Source organism: Pseudorca crassidens, chromosome 16 (assembly GCF_039906515.1).
Source record: "Pseudorca crassidens isolate mPseCra1 chromosome 16, mPseCra1.hap1, whole genome shotgun sequence".
NCBI classification, from domain to species: Eukaryota; Metazoa; Chordata; class Mammalia; order Artiodactyla; family Delphinidae; genus Pseudorca; species Pseudorca crassidens.
The window spans coordinates 32,636,447-32,656,238 of NC_090311.1; the positions used below are offsets into that span (position 1 = coordinate 32,636,447).

General features: G+C 41.0%; 1 protein-coding gene across 4 annotated transcripts in view; it reads right to left on the reverse strand.

The window, feature by feature from the left end:
- Positions 1 to 19,792, reverse strand: part of PLCE1 (phospholipase C epsilon 1) — a 318,708-nt gene that overhangs the window by 38,391 nt on the left and 260,525 nt on the right. For all 4 annotated transcript variants that reach the window (XM_067709947.1, XM_067709945.1, XM_067709946.1 and 1 more), the window contains exons 12-20: positions 19,484 to 19,606; positions 19,256 to 19,392; positions 16,820 to 17,058; positions 15,286 to 15,347; positions 14,749 to 14,914; positions 11,349 to 11,456; positions 10,086 to 10,202; positions 6,727 to 6,885; positions 1,448 to 1,577 (exon numbers count right to left, since the gene is read on the reverse strand). In XM_067709947.1, coding sequence (XP_067566048.1) covers positions 1,448 to 1,577; positions 6,727 to 6,885; positions 10,086 to 10,202; positions 11,349 to 11,456; positions 14,749 to 14,914; positions 15,286 to 15,347; positions 16,820 to 17,058; positions 19,256 to 19,392; positions 19,484 to 19,606 — 1,241 coding nt within the window. The remainder of the gene's footprint in view (positions 1 to 1,447; positions 1,578 to 6,726; positions 6,886 to 10,085; positions 10,203 to 11,348; positions 11,457 to 14,748; positions 14,915 to 15,285; positions 15,348 to 16,819; positions 17,059 to 19,255; positions 19,393 to 19,483; positions 19,607 to 19,792) is intronic.

Consider the following 19,792-nt stretch of genomic DNA (forward strand, 5'->3'; position numbering starts at 1 on the left):
GTCTTTTCTTTCCTGTTTTCAAAAGTACAGAAAAAAACACAGAAGTATTTTATGATAGAGAGTGAATTTATCTTCCAGAGCACTAACTTCTCACAGGGGCAGATAACATCTGGATTTGGTTGATTTCTCAAATGTGGTTTTCATTTCTTATCAAATAAATTTGTTCTATGAAACAACATTACCATGACTGTGGTAGAGATCCACGGGGAGGAATAAGTCAATATAAAAAGATTCATACTACCACGACTTCTGAGGAATAGGATACAAGAAATGACCTTGACTCTTTCCCATTTTCTCCCACTTTCGTCCTCCCCATTAGAGAATATGCCCTCGTGTTATCTGATGGGACTTCAGGTCGGGTACATTGGCTTTTAGTTGATTATATGAAGCAATCAACAATTACTAAGGACAAATATTACATGGACAGAGACTAGTATTGTATTTGGGGGCAGAAAGAGGTTGGACTGTAGCTGCTGGCTATGATGGAGGTTCACAAAACCAAACACGACCAGGAGACAATCGTGCTGCGTGAGAAGCAGATATTTGAAGGAGTGTAGCTTGATTCTCTTAATGCAAGTGGTAAACGGTTGCTGGTCTGGGCATATCTGCATATTAACAAGACAACATCCTACAGAGAAGTAATATAGTCTACATTTATAACGTTTAAATAAACAGGAACTTTGGTCTCTTTTCATTACTGAATATTTGTCTTTCAGAAGTTGCCAAAATTAAACAGTCTACCATCAGCAGTGGTACCTGAGAAAACATTTTGCAATCTCTAGCAAATGACTCTAATTTAGTGCAAATGAAACACAACTGAAACCTAATTATCTCCTAAGAAGAATCCTTCACCTTTAATAGGTAAGTAACATCATTCATGTGACTTTTTTGTATTGCACCATTAGCCATCACCCATATCTTTTCGGTGGAGTCAGAAGGAAATGTCTGGTTGGCTTAGTAATGTGAGAACAAGGGAAGGGGGGCGGGGAGTGAAGGGGAGCAGCAGAGAGCACAGGAACGCGATGCTGCCCCCTGCAGGTGGTGCAGGGGAGAGAAAAGAGTCAGCCCTCGTCTACAATTCCTGCCAAGAGCATCCGCTACACCAGATGCTGAAAGGGTGGGAACGGGGTCTCTTTGCAGTAATTCCACCTCTTCCTCTAGAAACTAATTTAGGAACAACCCCTGGATTGCTTCCCACACCCTCCTATTCTTTCCTTGAGTGGTGTCTGTAGTGGCTGACAGAATCCCTTTCCTTGCTTGGTCCTTCTTACTAAGCAGCAGGGTTCCAGAAACTCTTAGATAATATTACAACAATCGGTATTGTTGGTCTATGGAGCAATAGACTTATTGCTAAGTCTATTGCTAAGAAAAAAAAGACACCCAAAAAACCCAGTAGAAAAATCTTCCAGGCACTTCCCTGCGTATAGCATAGGGTTGGCTTTCTTACCGTCAGAGAGGGATTCATAGTCATAATCATATTCGTCCTCTTCATCTTCCTCTTCTTCGTTATTAGCAGGTGGAGGGTTGGCACTGCCACCATTACAAGCCTGAGCTTGCATGGATGCTAGCTGATGAGCCTGTAACATATCAACAATTAAAGACTGCAGATGCCCAGCTACTAAACTTGCATTTATAGCTTACCAAATGACCACTTAAGGCTTACCACAGTCATAAAAAGTGGCTTAACCTAATTTTGGTTATTTGAGAAAAGCCCCAAAACTCTACAGTCACTTAAAGCACAACGTCAATGCTTAAGTGAATGTTAACGTCCCTACAGGAGGAAGCCAGGAGCTTTTAGGAAACAATCACAAGGAATCCGTGTGTGGTGCCCAGCCATCCAGGTTTCCTAGGACAACCCCACCAGGAGAAACCTGGGTGCTTCAGAGAACTACCATCAATCCCAAATGATGAAGAAGCAAATCAGCCCATCCATTTTGGAAAAGTAAATCTCTGCTAAGAAACCGGGTTTTTTCCCCCTTCTTAAAATAGTATCAAAGGCCTTTGACCTTGAGAAAAATGTTAGAATCCCTATGGATGAGACTAAAAGAATAGTTGGTTTAAATAAAGTTTTTTCAACAGATCTTTATTTGAACCGTCAGTCAGATTAACAAAATAGGCCTAGAGATTTCTGGAAAATTGATGTGTGCTGTCGGGGAGGTCATGTGCTTCTACATTTGACTACAATTACTGTGAAGGAATATCACAGGACACAAGAATAAATATAAATCTGGGAGCCTAGCATAAGGAAATAGTCCAAAATATAGGCAAAGTTACTTGTGTGAATTAAAAACAGGAAGCAACCTAAAAGTCCAACAATAGAGGAATGACGTCAGTAAACTATGGTGTATCTGCTTGAGAGACTAAGACTTGACAAATAATTGTGATATGTATTTATTGAACAAAGGATACAGAATTTTGCGTGTGTGTATAGATATAAATAATATTTAGATATGTAAGCATATACATGTATACATGTATCTATGCATATATATATAATTCTACATCCTTTGTTCAATAACTATCTTTCTGTCTACATATAATGATTATACTTATATAAAATGATGTGCATAAAAGGCTAGCTATTAAATGTTAATACGGTAGGGATTCTTGACCTGTTTTTATGGCACAGGCCCCTTAGGCAGTCTGGTGAGGTAAGGTCCCTTCTCAGAATGATATTTTAAATGCATAGAACAAAATACATAAGATTACAGAGGAAAAAAAGAATGTTGATACAGTTATTAAATCTTAAAAAAATTTGTGCTATAGGAATATATGTTTATTTATTAACATAGTAAAAATATATAATGGTAGGTCAAGTAACGTTTCTGAAATAGTGATGAGCATAAATAATTCTTGGAGATATTAGCAACAACTGTGATATAATATGAAACATCTGTGATTTCTACTGGTGACAGAGACATAGATGCTGCCAACTTTACTGTGGTTTGTTCCCTACATTTATAATCAGAGGAAAGGCTAACTTTCAGCTAGAGGTTAGTGAAAATGAAGATGTAATTTTTTTTCGGGAATTCCCTATTGGTCCAGTGGTTAGGACTCTGTGCTTCCACTGCAGGGAGCACGGGTTCAATCCCTGGTTGGGGAACTAAGATCCTGTAAGCCGCATGGCGCAGCCAAAAAAAAATTTCATTTTTTTCATCTAATTTCATGGACCCCCTGAATTCTGTCTGTGGATATTACTAAGGTTAAGAATCCTTGATACAAGTTGTGTTTGGCTTTGGAATTATGTGTGTTTTAAAATAATTCTTCCTTAAGCTTTCCGAAATGTGGTTATGTTACCTTTATAATAAAAATATATACATAAGGAAGATACAATGTAGGCTATGTTGATATCGAGATAAATCTTTTACATGCAGTCTACTCCAGATAACTGGGCATCGTCTAGGCTCAACGTTTTTATGGAACACTAGCTCCATGCGTGTTAATAGCTGTTATGTAAAAAAATGAGAATTACGGTAACCACAAAACACAATGGAAGTTTAAAAACAGCATCTTACAGGAACTGAGTTTCATAGAGCCTTCATTAAATAGGCTAAAGGGCATCACGGTCCTTCAAAGATCTCCAGGGCAGCATTTCCCACACTTATTTAACCAGGAAAATTTTCTTTTCTTTTTACAGAGTGTCTCACAGGAGTAGCGTTCTTCCAAGCTTTGGGAAATCTGCTCTAGGCACAAGTGAGCTACAAAAGCAAGTCTATCTGTCCTGGATAAGCAAAGGGCCTTCCTGCAGTAAACCAAGAATGATGATGCCAAGAGCCTGGTGGGCCCCCGACAGAAGGTTTTGAGAACCAATAATGGGGGTGCTGCCGTTCAAAGTCCCACTACCAGCAAATGTCAGAAGGTGGAGTGTCAAGGTCCCTTTGACGCTCAGGTACTTCCCCCAGTGCAGGAAGTATGGGACAGGTGGCCCAGTGCCAGCCAAGAGCTGACTTCCTTATTCTTTGCCATATCCTACTTATTTTGAGGCAGAAGAACAGGACCCCAGCCCTTGATAAAAGCAATTCAGATATAGGTCCGGGGGTTAGAGTGGGGTGTCAGGTGAAGAACTGGCTCACATGGGTCCAGGCAGGAGCCATGTCTCATTTGCTCTGTTCCCCCAGCCCCTAGCACAGCACCTGTCACTGAGTGTGAACTGTCTGAGTCTAGCAGGTTGGAGTTCAGGAGACCAAGGGCATACTGGTGATCTGGCGGGGTGTAGTTAAGGATCCTCGGCAAGAGCCTTAGCACGAGCTTGAGGCAGATGGAGGGCTTCAGAAATCCTGCTCGGAGTCAGTGCATCCTTGCTGAGGGGGCGCTCCTTGCACAGAAAGGACCCAGACCTTCTAAGTTGGAGGGTTGGTCTGAGCACACTGGAGCTCCTGGCATGCATTCACCCAACCCCGTGTGAACTCAGATCACCTGGTCCAGACCCACAACCTGCCAGGCAATTAAAAGGTCTTGCAGATATGACTGTCAGTAGTCCTTGGGAAATCACGGGGCTCTGGAAGCGATTTTAAAAAACTGAAAATGGGATTATATTGTCCCATTTTTCCAAAAGGAGGAAGAGGCAAGTTGTGGAAGTTGTATGGTAGAAAGTGTCAAAGTGATACCTGACAGAATCTCAGAATGGATTATTTGGTTGTGAGAACACAGAAAATAAAGAGGCGATTAGCAAGAAGAAGCATAGGTTTACTAAGAACAAATCTCCCACACAGTAACCTCTTTGGACTTTGCTGGTAAGGTAACTCACTTTGTGGGAAATAACAGATAAGCAGTATTTTCCAACTTTCAGGGGGATAAGAATTATTTTTAAATAAACAGATTACCAAGTCTTCCTTATGGAAATCCTGATGTAGTTGGGCAGATTTGGGACCTAAGAATCTGTGTCTTTAAAAATGCCCCAGTGATTGTTATCAACGTATCCTACTTCTGTGTTGTCTTTGACAAGGTGTTCCCTGAAGACCTGAATCAGAATCCTGGCTCTGCCACTATGAACTGGGTGGCTTGGAGAAAGTCCCATAAATGCCTAGATCTCAATTTCTATTCTATAAAGAAAGAGGTTGAAGCAGATTCTGCAGAAGTCTGGGCTTCAGAGAAGAGAGCACCAGACAAGAGTGATAATCACCTAAACTTGAGGGAGGTCCTGCAAGAAGGGCCACAGGGCTCTCCACTTGACCGTCTGGCTCAAGGGCAACTTGGGTGAAGGCACAATTTGGAAAACTGCTAATAAATAATTGGATGACAGATGTCAAAATCCACAAAGAACCTTGTATGCTATAATAACAAACCAAAACCAAGAAGAGCAAGTTTAACAGAGATAAATGTGAGACTCCTGCTACACAAAAGTTTAAAATTAATTGTAAACCTGGAAAAATGGGGAGACTAGGCATAAGTTTAGTCCTGTGAAAATAACTGAACTCTTTGCTCTCCACAAACTCAACATGAGCCTGGTAGGCGTTAAAGAATTTAAATAGCGAGAACAGTTCTAGGTTGTGTTAACTGAGGTATAAAGTTCAAATTAAGAGAGGTGATGGTTTCACGGTCCTTGTGCTGTCAGACCCTGAGCATTGACTTCTGGAAATCACGTCTTAAGATTCACAAATCTAAGCATATCCACAGATGGAAGAATATTCAAACATTCTTAATGGAAGTGAAGATTAGATGATTGTTCCAAACAGACTACTCAACTAGGTCAAACTGGACTTTCGACTCAATCTGACTTGAAATTAAAAAAAAACATTTTATTGGAGTATAGTTGATTTAAAATGTTGTGTTGGTTTCTGCTGTACAGCTCGACTTGACATTTTTTAATCAATGACTTAGGACAAAGATTCCAAATCTGTTGGGCTCGTAGAATCCATCTGTTCTCTGGGAACCACTTAAAGCAGAGCTGGAGTAGGGCCTGGAGGCTTGGAGGTGATGCTCAGAGAGAAATTAAAAGCTCTAGGCCGTGACCTAGTTTTACTTTGCACTGTCCATGCTGCCGGGGCTGCACCATTCTAGTCCTGCGGGGGGCTGAGGTTCATGCAGCAACTCTTGGTTGCTGTAATTTTCAAAAGTGGTGTTTCAGGGCCAACAGTGCTCTCCTACATAGGACAAATAGTTTTGGCAGCTGTCAGTCTGTGGGATGAGTAAGTTCAACCTGGCATATGGACTCAGTGGTCCTGGACCTGAACTTTTTCACAGATCCTTGGGCTGAGGGCCCTCCTATATAGGCAAGTCTGTGGTGCTCGGGGACTAGATCTCCATGGGTGAGGCAGGTACAGAAGTGCCTTGGGGTCCATATGCCACAGTGATACACTGTGCCAACTTCCATGCTGGGAGCACAGGGCTGCTGCTATTGGGGTTCTACTACTGACCTCAGGAGTCATAACCCCATGTCCAAGTGCTCTCCCGACAGGGGACTCTTCTTAAAGCGGACTATAGCGACCACTGTGGGATTGACAGTGGTGAAGCCCAGGCCCAGAGACAAGAGTCACTTATTATCCTGCTCAGAATAAATTAAATAATGAGGTACATTCTACATCAATTTTTCAAAACAAAAGTTTATGTAAGTGGGAAGAGTATTTATCAGTCTATTCAGTGGAAAGCCAAAAATCAAATGTATCATTCAGGGAAACTGAATCTTCAAAAACTGGTTACCCATCAGTCATCTGAAAGGTTAGAATGACATGAATTTCTTTGTTCTGGGCACACAGCATACTCATAACTTCTTTAATAAGACAGTACCTTTTGCTTTAATATATCCACCGGTGTCTGATGGGCTTTTAACTTCTTATTTTTGAGAAGTACTTTCCTCCTGAGTTGGTCAGGTGAGGGAAGCATTGGATCATCTGAGAAATCACTCTCAAATAAGAATTTAGCCACCAGTTTTTCTCCAAACACAGTCTAAAAACAATAAAGGAAAACAAGTAATCAATGCCCTTTATCTATACCTGAATCATCAGCTAGATATTTCAGCCCAGTTGAATTGTTCTAAAAATCCCAGGAAGAGAAACTAGGAAAGATGTTGTATCCGTGTGCCCCCCGCCCCCCAGCCCTGAATAGTTTCTTACTGGAAAGAAGGGAAGTGGTTAGAAGGCCAGGAGGAGGGGTCTAGGCCCCTCTCCAGGGGGGCCCAGCTCTAACTATTTAGAAAAATACTCTGGGGTCTGATGTACTAAAGAAGAAAAAGAGATTCAGTTAGAGGCTGTGATTTGTAGAATATGGTCTGTTCCAGACATGGGTAAGAAGTCACAAGGATACAAACCTTGAAGTAGGTAGGAAGTGGGGACAAAAATGAAAAATAATAGGGAGAATTTGTCACCACTGAGTATAAGGAACCACAGACAGCATTCTCATAAAGCTTTTCTGAGCACTGGTCTTCAAAGGGAAATGTGTATCCCCCAAGGAGCGGGGTGGTGGGGGAAGGCACAGGACGACCCATTTGGGGTGAGGGTAGAAAACATGTCAGTTTCCATTCCTGGTTATTTTTTAATGAAAAAAAGAACAAAATGGAAGCTTATTAGTGCTTAACGTACAGACTGAAAATGGCGCCCTCAGTCTGTATGTCAGGCACTGTTCGTGAAGGTCCCTGAGGGACGAGGAGGGAATCTCTTGACGCAGAGGGAGCAAAGGTGAGTCCCTCACATCTTTGTTTGCTAACAGCTTATTGAGATGATGACAGTTTGGGTGCTTTGGTGACGGCATGTGGTTAATTTCACAAAAAGACTTCTCTTTGAAATATTTTGTAATGAGATGAAAAGTGATTATGAAAATCTTTTACAACATATAGAAGCTCACATTTTATATAAGGAGAAAGCAGTAAATTAAAGGAGTATTCTAAGTTATACAATTTTCTTTAAAAAAAAGTATCCTAAAATTTCGGACTTTTTCTGTGTTTATAGTGGGTAGCTGTACTTTGTTACCAGACGATGATGATGATGATGATAAAATCACTGTTAATCTGTTCCTATATGATAAGGGTAACGTTTTAACACTGAGTGAGAAAGTAATTGCTTTTTTAAAAAAATAAATTTATTTATTTTATTTATTTATTTTTGGCTGCATTGGGTCTTCGTTGCTGCGCGTGGGCTTTCTCTAGTCGCGGCAAGCGGGGGCTACTCTTCGATGCGGTTCGCGGGCTTCTCATTGCGGTGGCTTCTCTCGTTGCGGAGCACGGGCTCTAGACGCACGGGCTTCAGTAGTTGTGGGACGTGGGCTCAGCAGTTGTGGCTCGCGGGCTCTAGAGCACAGTCTCAGTAGTTGCGGCGCATGGGCTTAGTGCTTAGTTGCTCTGCAGCATGTGGGATCTTCCCAGACCAGGGCTCGAACCCGTGTCCCCTGCATTGGCAGGCAGATTCTTAACCACTGTGCCACCAGGGAAGCCTGAACGTATTTGCTCTTTAGATAAAATCTGTGTTCTGGAAAGAGTAAAGACAGCTGTCTAAAAATATTTCTATTGTGATGTGATTTTGTTGTAGGAAACAATCTGTGTTAACATAAAAACTCTTATGTATGCACACTCAGGCTACCTGGAAGCAGATTTTCTAATGGTTAAAAAATCCTCTAAATGAAGGATTTACTGGAGTCTGAACTCATATGTTAAAAATATAAAAGGCAACACCTCGGACTTCCCTGGTGGCGCAGTGGTTGAGAGTCCGCCTGCCGATGCAGGGGACACGGGTTCGTGCCCCGGTCTGGGAAGATCCCACATGCCGCAGAGCGGCTGGGCCCGTGAGCCATGGCCGCTAAGCCTGTGCGTCCGGAGCCTGTGCTCCGCAACGGGAGAGGCCACAACAGTGAGAAGGCCGCGTACCGCAAAAAAAAAAAAAAAAAAAAAAGGCAACACCTTTTCAATTAGTTTATAAGAAAAGCTGATTGATACCAGGAAACATATAAATTGTCTAGCCAAATTCCAATAAGAACCTTTGCCTCATTAATGGAATTGAGAAATGAGTACCATGATTTAGCAAGTGCAGTTAATGACACCCCTTTTCCATCTGGATACAGGTATCTTTGTAAGGCATTTTTATCAGCTACTATAGCTGTTAAAGCCAAATATTGAAATAATAAACTAAACTTAAAACCAGACATTCAAGTCAGTGATCACAAAAATTTCCAAAATAATGAAGTGTATTTAATCATATTACTCCTACTAAAATTTTAGATAATAAATAAATAAGTTTATTTAAAATTTTTTTTTATAATAGCAAAAGGGTTTTTGTATCATTAATAAATAATAGTATTTAAAAGTTATTCTTTACTTTATCCTTTCTATGTTACTCTCTTTTATGTTCTATTTTTGCATGTTTTAATTAATGTATAAAATATGTTAATAAGTAGGATATGTATATAATTTATGAATAAGTCAATACACACACAACAGGAATACACGGTATATTTTACTGATGGGGTATGCAATCAAAAAAGTTTAGAGACCATTATTCTAAATGATGGCAAAGAAAAGGCAACATGAAAGGCTAATTAGTTTTGTTGACGTTAGTATTTGGGGACATTTCCCTCTAGCCATGCCCCTCCCTCCCACTGAGAGCCATGTTCCCATAAACGCCTCTACCAGTGGAGGAAGGAGGAAGTATAATGGCGTATTTGCCCTTAAATCTGTCTGCATTATATTTCCCTTGTATAAGGAAGAGCCGAGTGTTAACAGCACTATTCTGGCCAGTCTAACCTCTTCGCCACCTTGGATCTCCATCTATGAAGTTGGGCCACAAGAAGATTTGACTTATTTGCCCTGAGATATTTTCAGCTTTTCCACATACAACTGACAGGTGACATCCTGGCATCCCTGATTTGTGGTACCAAAAGTGTTGGAAAGTTGGTCTCTTGTTATCTCCGAAGGTTTTCTGGAAATGCTCAGGAGACCACAAAACAGTGCTTCTATCACTCCAGCTGAAAAGATGGACCACTCAGGAGAGAGCCCAAACTCCCAGGGTATCCCTATTTCTCAGGTCTGAGGGACCTTAACTGTACGTGCTTCACAGCTGAGGTCCAGCTGTGGTGTGGTCCACAGTGGCCCCAAATTAAGCTCAACAACAGTCACAAGACAAAGGCCAAGATACCATCCCGTCATTTAGCTGATACCTTACCTTGAAAATTTCTGCCATTTTTCGTTGCTGAGGCAATGAACAGTGGTTCTCAATAGATATGATGATGGGGAGGTCAGAGTTGATAAAGGCACTGCGATCGATGGCTTCAACCACTTCCTGTGAGCCAAAACAGCTCATGAGAGTTCAGATATCTGCCCAAGGTGTCAAAAGGCAAGGCATTTACAGCCACAGAAAGCGTCTAAACTGTTTATGCAGAAGACTCTGGCCAAAGTGGTTTTTATCTTTTCAAATGTATTTTCAAGTTAAGCAACAGGCTATTTTCTATAAGTACATTAAACTATTCATATTGAGTATTGTTCACATACTATGAGGAACAGCTATCAGTATCCTGAATTTAACAAATCTATATCTATATATCTATATCTATATCTATATCTATATCTATATATATATACTGAGTATAAGTAAAAGACACTGTTTTAGTTACAGCATCAAAAATGATAAGGCGTAAGATACTTTCCTGCTTTCAAGGAGTTTATAATCAAATCTACTTGGGGCAATAAGACATGTATCACATATTCACATATATTTATGCATGTATGTAAACACAGTTATCAACTACTCCTTCCCTCAATATAGGGTACAAAAAGTTTTAAGAGGGCTAAATAGGAAAATGAGTTAAAAAGAAAATGCATTTTAGCCACCATCTTCACGTACAAGACAGAAATTAAGAAAATTCCTTCCAGCCCAGCCACGGTTCAGAAAAAAATGATGTTACAGCCAAAGACCCTCTGAATGAGGACAGTAATTGCACAATGAACAAATAAACTACTTAGAATTTGCAATAATAATACAGTGAAACCAGTCTTCCCGGGTGGCCAATCTCCCTAGGTGGAATCAATTCTCATTACTTTATAATGTCATTTAATCATCTCCTGACACATGATGTTGGCCTTTGTCAGCAGGACACCGGGAGAAATGACCTTTAATTCCTACAGCAAGAGAACAGACCCTGCCTTTTATATATCATCTTATGATGTAAAAATTTCAACAATATTATTACATGATAACTAATTTAAGGTAATGGTTACTAAACTTTGGTCAAATGAGAATCTAAGGAGAGTTCTAGATCAACTCCTAGGAAAATGAACATGTGTACATCCCACACAATTTGGGGAAGCCTTAAGACCCAGGATAAGAACTCCCAAACTAAGGTATAACTTGGAAGAGTCATTCATTTAAATCACGAATGAAGATAATGACTCTTTGTGATCTGATTTAAAGAAAGTTATGAAGCATTACCTTGAAGGGGATCTTGGTTGTCAAGGTGTGTCCATGATAAATGATGGGCATCCCATCATCTCCGTCCCAGCAGTCCAACTCTACACTCCTACAGCCTTGCAGGAGGACCTGTGGGATCAATGAATGAATCCACCCCAGATGAGCAAATGGAGATAAAGTCTCAAATTAAACCCAGCACAGGCTTCCACATATCAGTGTTCACTCTCCAGGCTAAAACAGAAGGGCCTAAGATTAAAAAGAAATATTACATGTTGGCCGAAGGCCACAATTTATCGGGGTGGGGAAGGGAGAGAATAGATTAAGGTAGAAAGAGTGCTTACCAGAGCTGAATACTATTGGAAGGTAAAATTTGATAGCAAAAACATATGACAATTTTCCCATCAACTTTGGTCCCTCAAGGGACCTACACATGGTGCATCCTGAAATGAGACAGCCAGGCTATAACTCTATCTGGGCAGATGTCAGTGGAGGTGACACAGGTGCTGATGTGGAAATGAGGCCACTGATTCCTTAGTGAACTGGCCAAACATTTATATAAAACCAATCAGGATAAAATCTCCTCTATTTAGACACACATTCTGTCACCACCTAATACCTTTGCTGTGAACATATAGCATGGGAGAAGAGTAGAAGCAGGGAGTTATCAAGGATTTGCCTTGCTGTCTAATCCTAGAACAGCCTCTACAGCAGAGATGACAAATAATCCATAAAGTCCCCTCTGCACACCCATAGCAGTCATCAGTAATCAATCATAATATACTTGCCCCCTAAGCTCTGATGTGTTATCTCACAGCCTCCTCAGCAAAGAACTCCAGGAAACACTACCAGTGAATTAGATGAGATGATACCTATTTGCTTCTCTGGATCTAGAGCTGGAAGCAGAGCTCCTGATATATGTGCTTGGGTTGCATCTCTGTAACGTTTGCTTGGAGCAACTTCTTCCTCCATAGACTGTATTTGTGGACTATCTTAAAGATGACCATATTTTGAAAGGGTCAACCAAAACCAAAGGTGGATATATCTGTGAATAGGCCAACTCTCTGATTTAAGAATTCACCTAACTATTTTCATGTGACAGCAGTCCAGTACTGGGGGCTAGTGGCCATTAGACTTGCTGCAACATAACTTGGATAGTGGAATCCCCCTTATTTTAATGTTTTTATATGAGATACTTGGTAGATTCTTCCCATTGCACAGCATACAGCACCCGGTTTTCCTAGGTGACCTATCTTCCCAGGGGGAACTGATTCTTTGGCAAAGAATCCCAAGGCTATCAGTGTCTGTCAGCACTAGAGTATCTACAGGTGTGTTGCTTTGGGCTGAAAACTGTCGTGTAATATGACAGGTGGGAAGTGAGGCTCCCTCATCTCTGTAGTGAGCCTCGCTGGGAAGAATGTTCACTGACCAGCAGCAGATGAGATGGGTTTTCAGTATGAAAAGACTAAAGGTCCTTATCAATGTCTGCATGACATTAAGGCTTCCACATGTGGCTAGAATAGGAGAACCAGGGCTGCAAATTCCAGGTGAGAACAGAGCTTTTTCTCACTTCTCATCTGCCCCATACAGTAATCGTGGGAGGTAACTGAGAGCTGAGAGAGAGCAGAGAGTGGTAAGAAATGAAATAAAAGGGAGCTTCATACTAAGTTTAATCACATCTGTGAGTCTATTTGAGGGGTTTCTGTGCCTTATTCAAAGGCTGTGACAATCTCTACTTGAGGTGTATGTTAAGGAGTAAAAAAAAAAAACCTCCCTGATGTCAAATATATATGTATATATGCAGTAGGAATTAAAGCTAGGACAATGGTCCCTGCTTATTTTCCTGGGATAAATACACACACAGACACACAGACACACACAGACACAGACACACACACACACTTTATTCTTTTCCCCTAGAACAATGGATTTCAAACTTCTTTTAACCTTGGAATACTCGGTACAAATGGAGGGCCAATATATAAAGTACATAAAAGAGCAAATCTTCAGTGGCAGTCTGCTCTTCAGTGACTGTTTGCTCTTCTGTGTCAGCAGCTGAGGCCCCTTGACAGAACTCTTATTTTGAAAATCACTACTCTAAGGACACATCTTCATTTCATAATAAAAGCCCTTAGATTTTAGAGTTTAAAATACATACTCCAGGGCTTCCCTGGTGGCACAGTGGTTAAGAATCTGCCTGCCAATACAGGGGACACGGGTTCGAGCCCTGGTCCGGGAAGATCCCACATGCTGCGGAGCAACTAAGCCCGTGCGCCACAACTACTGAGCCTGCACTCTAGAGCCCGTGAGCCGCAGCTGCTGAGCCCACATGCCACAACTACTGAGCCCGCGCACCTAGAGCCCGTGCTCTTCAACAAAGAGAAGCCATCACAATGAGAAGCCTGCGCACTGCAATGAAGAGTAGCCCACGCTCCACACAGCTAGAGAAAACCCAAAACGCACAGCAACGAAGATCCAATGCAGCCAAAAGTAAAATAAATAAATTAAAAATGGATTTCTATAATAAAATAAAATAAAATACATACTCCATACCAGATAAGCTTTGGGACAGAAGTTTGACCAATGCTTTGAGGAATATATAGACCTTTATCAGAATAAAGGAAGCTCAAGTCTGCTGGGTTTGTGTAAACAGTACAATTTTTACAGTTGGACCCCCCCAACACACACACACACACACACACACACACCTGGACGTAGCTAGCTCCTCCCATAATTAACTCACCTTGTGGGAGTTCAGAAAACAGGCAGCATAGACAAGGATGTTGCAGAAAATATAACAGAAGCAACAGACATATGGATCATTGAGAGCTGGATGTTTAGGTCAAAAGGATATGCTTTTTCTAGTCCAGAGACCCTTCTGAGTTTTCAAGAATATTCCCATGAATTTAAATGTGTAGGGACAGTGCCTGCAGTCTGTAAAATTTTTTTTTGTTGGTTGCCATAGGGATAGATTAATTTTCTGACAAATTGAAAACCAAAACAAATAATATTTTGGGAATAACTTCACAGACAGCTGCATTTTCTGCTATGCTTTCCCACTACAATATATTGATTTATTTAGCATTTAGTGAAGCAATTAGATAGTTTTCCCATGGGAAAATCTAATTTTAGTAGAGGTAGGTCAGACTAACCAGGATCTAAAAGCTATGAGTCTCAAACAACTACTTTTTAAATTTTGCCTAGAATAAAGGTTAAGTGTAGATGGGGCGGGGGGAAGAAACAAAAAGAAGTAAAGAAAACAACTGTATGTATAGGTGGTTTTCCCACACATCATGCTTCCTCACATTTCACAATTAATAGTGTATAAGTTCTTCAAAGGAGTCTGGGGTCAGGCTTTTGTGACTTTGGGGGTTACATAAATAAGGTTTAATGAAAACCATATTCCAAGTGAAATTCTCAGTACCTGGCTGTAGAGTTCTACTGAGGACTCTCCTTTGAGTTGATGGCCTGTGAGGTAGGTATTGTGTGAAGATTCAATGTAATAGTAGGAGAGGGGCAATTGCAATTCTTTAATGTTCTCCTGCGACTCATCATTTTTCGAGGCAAAATTATCTTTATCCATCAGAAACCTAGAGGAAACAAAGTTTCTTAGAATTGCATGGGAAAAATATATACTCTTTTTTTAAAAAAATGGACTATAGTTGACTTACAATATTATATTAGTTTCAGGTATACAACATATTGATTCAGTATTTTTATATATTATACTCTATATAAGGTTATTATAAAACAATGGCTATATTCCCTGTGCTGTACATTACTTCCTTGTATCATATTTATTTTACACCTTGTAGTTTGTATCTCTTAATCCACTTCCCCTATCTTGCCCCGCTGTCAAACCCTCTCTCCACTGGTAACCACTAGTTTGTTCTCTGCATTTGTAAGTCTGTTTGAAAAATGTATGCTCTTAAATGATGGGCCAAGATTTTTTAAAAGTTACCTTGCAAATCCTTCAAACGACATTAGGCCCTGATGACACATACTCACACTAGGCTCGAACTTCTGCAAGGGATACAAAAAGAGTGTTATTTAAAAGTAAAGGAAACTAAAGGGAAAAACCACCACATCATTTTTTAAAACTGTTCTGTTTTCATCAGGAAACATCTAAACCAAATATTTGAACTAATTTAGTTATGCAGTGGTAAGGTCTAGTTTTTTAGTCTAAAAGAAAACATTAATTATGTGTGAGTTTATTATACGAAGCATATTTATTTAAGAGAAAAAAGGAGAGTGGGAGAAAAGAATAAGACTGATTTATATGAAAACAAATGATATCGGTTTATCCAGGTGAAGATGGGGATCATAACGGCAGCTACCATAGAGTTGGTGGGAGGTGAAATGCAAGAATCCACATGGAATCCTCTGTACTTGCGCTCCATCGTATTATAGCGAGCACACAATCATGTGTTCTTAACCTTACATTTTCAGCATTTCCAGCGATCAAGTCCAGTTGCTGGCCAGCTAGTGTACTGATTCCCAATCAGCTGACAAGGCAGGCTGAAAACTTAGACTAACTCTGCTGCATGTGGCGCAGGCACAAGGAACATCTTGCTGCCCCCTAGCTCCTGCCGCCCCCTAGTGGAAGCCATCACCGCCTCTCGCCTGGGTTACTGTGACAGCTTCCTACCCGGTCTCTCTGCTTTCCTCCTTCCCTAGCACAGTTTATACTGCAGTGGGGCCAGGGTGACCTCTTAAAAACACAAATCAAATCATGTTACTGCCCTGCTCAAAAGTCTCCAATAGCTTCCCATCTCACATGGACTCGAGTCAAATTCCTTCCCATGGCCTAAAATACCTGGATGATTCGGCCCCTGCCCACCTGTCTGAAATCATGTCAGCTATTGTCCCTCTGGCATTTGTTATTCCTCACAGACTCCAAGCTCGCTCCTGCTTGCTACTCCCTGTCTGGAATGCTCTTTCCTCAGACCTTCACATGGCTTATGCATTCAGGGCTCAGCCCAAGTGTCACCTCCCCACAGTGGCCTTTGCTTACTCCTCTCAGCCCTCCTGCATCACTCCATCCCCTTACTCTGCTCAATTTTTTCAGAACCCATTATTACCTGAAATTACTTTATATTTTTATTCATTTATTGTCTGCCACACCCACTAGAATGGAACTAGTATATTTCCAGGTCCTGGAACAGACCCAGGTCCATAGTACAAGCTAATAAACATTTGTTAAACAATCAAAGTGGCTGACAACCTAACTGCTAATTCTACTGCATGTGCTAGAACTACAAGAAGCGATCATGTACTGATTCCTTACAGCAGTCACTGAGTAAGAGAAGGCTTAGGACCTATGTTAATCATATGTTAAATATATTTGGTACTTAAAAGAAAAAAACCCAACCCTCTATTTCGGCCCTAGACTTAAAGGTGTTAGAAGGAAATATAGAAAGAGTAAATGTTTACAGAAAATAATTAGCATAGTTAGAGGCTTTACACACTTGCTTGCACACCAAATGGGTACAAACCTGGATGATGCTGAGGATTTCATCGTAAGTGTAGTGTTCTCCTTGGCAATTCACTAGGAAGTCATTGAGCTGGAGGATGCCAACTCCAAATACGCCCAGGGATGTGCTCTCCACCCCAGTGCCATTTGTCACGATACTTGCGGCAGCAATGGCATCAGATATCTGCCTCTGGTTGTCGGACAGCTGCTGTTTACTCTTAATGAATAACCCCAAATCGGAGACATTTCTGGTCAACAAATCTGAAAGAGAACCACCCACAGAACACGGACAGGCTAGCCAGCGTCTTTTATAAAGTTCATTTTGGAGATAATGGTGTTGTGGAAATATTAAGCTGGAGAAACTCTTCACTAATCTGTCTAAACAAGCCATCAAACTCAGTGGAGTTTGATGGAATATAGTTGAAGGAATAAAGTTCACATAGTTGAAGGAATAAACAAAAATGAATCAATGAATAAATAAAAGAAACTAAGAGAGAGCGAGGTCAAAGATTTTGAAAGCCCATAAGATTAAGTATTAGATGGATACGAAATGTAAATTTATTTGGGGACTTCAGGCTGTATTCAGTCTTTGGTTTTTGAGACTAGCTACTTCTACATCTTTATGTTTGCAGAAATGGAAGACGTACCCTTAAGATTACAGTTTTTTCTGTACTTTAAAAGTGTAACTGTAAACATTTGTGTGCAGGTTTCTGTGTGAACACAAGTTTTCAGCTCATTTGGGTAAACGCCAAGGAGTACAACTGCTGGATCACACGATAAGAGTACGTTTAGTTTTGTAGGAAACTGACAAATTCTCTTCTGAGGTGGCTGTACCATTTTACATTTTCACCAGCAATGCCCTGATTGCTCCACATGTGCACCCATTTTGGTATGGCCAGTCATTTTCATTCTAACCACCTTGGAGGACAGTCAGTTTCTTGCAGAGCTAAACACAGACTTATCATATGATCCAGCCACTGCATTCCTAGGTGTCTACCCAAGTGAGCTGAAAACTTACCTCCACAAAAACCCTGTACACCAAATATTTATAGCAGCTTTATACATAACTGCTAAAACTTGGAAGCAACCAAGATGTCTTTCAACAGGACAAATATCCATACAACAAAATATTATTCAGCAAAAAAAGAAATGACCGATCAAACTATGAAAAGACATCGAGAAACCTTAAATGCATATTGCTCAGTGAAAGGAGCTAGTGTGAAAAGGCTACATACTATATGATCCCAACTATATGACACTCTGGGAAAGTCAAAACTATGGAGACATGGGCTTCCCTGGTGGCGCAGTGGTTGAGAGTCCGCCTGCCGATGCAGGGGACACGGGTTCGTGCCCCGGTCCGGGAAGATCCCACATGCCGCGGAACGGCTGGGCCCGTGAGCCATGGCTGCTGACCCTGCGCGTCCGGAGCCTGTGCTCCACAACGGGAGAGGCCACAACAGTGAGAGGCCCACATACCGCAATAAAAAAACAAAACAAAAAACCCTAGAATGTACAATACAGTGAACACAAATGTAAATTATGGACTTCAGTTAATATATTAATATTGGCTCAACTGTAGCAAATATACCACACTAATACAAGATATTACTAAGGGAGGGAACTGTATGTGTGTGGGGGAGGGTATATGGGAACTCTCTGTACTTTCCTCTCATTTTTCTGTTAACCTAAAACTGTTCTAAAAAATAAAGTCTATTAATTTTATAAAAAGTGTCACTACTGGGCTAGTCCATAGTTATGCACATTTATGACTAAAGTTGAAAAAGGTCAATATTTTTAGCATAAGGACAGTATGTTTTAAAATAATTAAAAAGCAAATGCATGAAAGAGGACTTTTTTTTTTGTTTTTGCTTTTTAGTGTTTATAGTTTCCCGCAAGAACAGAAGAGAAAAATAATAGGCTTAAAATGCATGGGTGGTTATGGTAATGATGGTGGTGGTGAGTGGGATCGAGGAACTAGACATTCTGGTTTACATATTAGGAAAAATGTCCTGGATGTTCAGACAGAAGTGCTCTGCTGAGGTCACGAAAAACTCTCCTGTCAAAGCGCAGACAACTTCCACCCTGGGGTTGAGTACCCACCCACCTGGAGGCACAGAAGAGACTGGTGGTTCCCAACTGGGATATGCCACATACCTTGTGGACTTTTGGAAGTCAGTGGGAAAGGTTTTTAGTTGTCAGAATGACTGGGAGGCTCTATTGGTGAAATATTCTGGAATCCATGGACAGACCCACACAGTGATGAATTTCCTTGTCCAAAATGCTAATGATACCCTATCCCCTGACACCTCCATTAGAAAGATAATTCTCTAAGCATTTCACAATGCTCCAGGTAGCAGCATGTCATGTGGGACAGGCTAAGGGCTTGTGTGACTGGATCTCTAAATTTCATTTTTAGGTAGAAAGGTCTCAAAGGGAAATATTAAATTCTCGCACAAACCTAGGTCAGGCTGAAGACCACTGGTGTTTTCGTCAATGGTCAGGTTGGTGTAGAGGGGGGCCGCCGTGGAGCCGGCTCGGTCGCAGGGTACGGCATAGATGTCAAAGAGATCCTTCAGGTCCTTGCGGCTCCTCACACTGGGTGCGGGATGGAGAACATCTCACCTTTGGCATTGTTATAACAACGTAAGGGTCAGACAAGAAAGGCTAAGAAGAAATCCAGCCATACCTGAATGATTTGAACAGCTCAACAAACTCCACAAAACTCATGCTGCTGTCTGAAACCATGAAGCTCTGAAAGCCCTTCATTCCTCCTTTGATCCGCCCATGCCAGCTGCTGCTGCTCCAAGCACTGCAACAAAGACACGGCCTTAATGGGCAGAACTGGGACCAGTTTTGTCATTCTGCCCCAAGAGACATTCTCTGATTAGCAACATGAACAAAAATATGGACTGCAAGTCATTGAAGGTTTAGGCTCTTTTCTTTTCTTTCTAAGCATTGCTTTAATTACGTACATCTTTTCATTTCTCTCAAAATG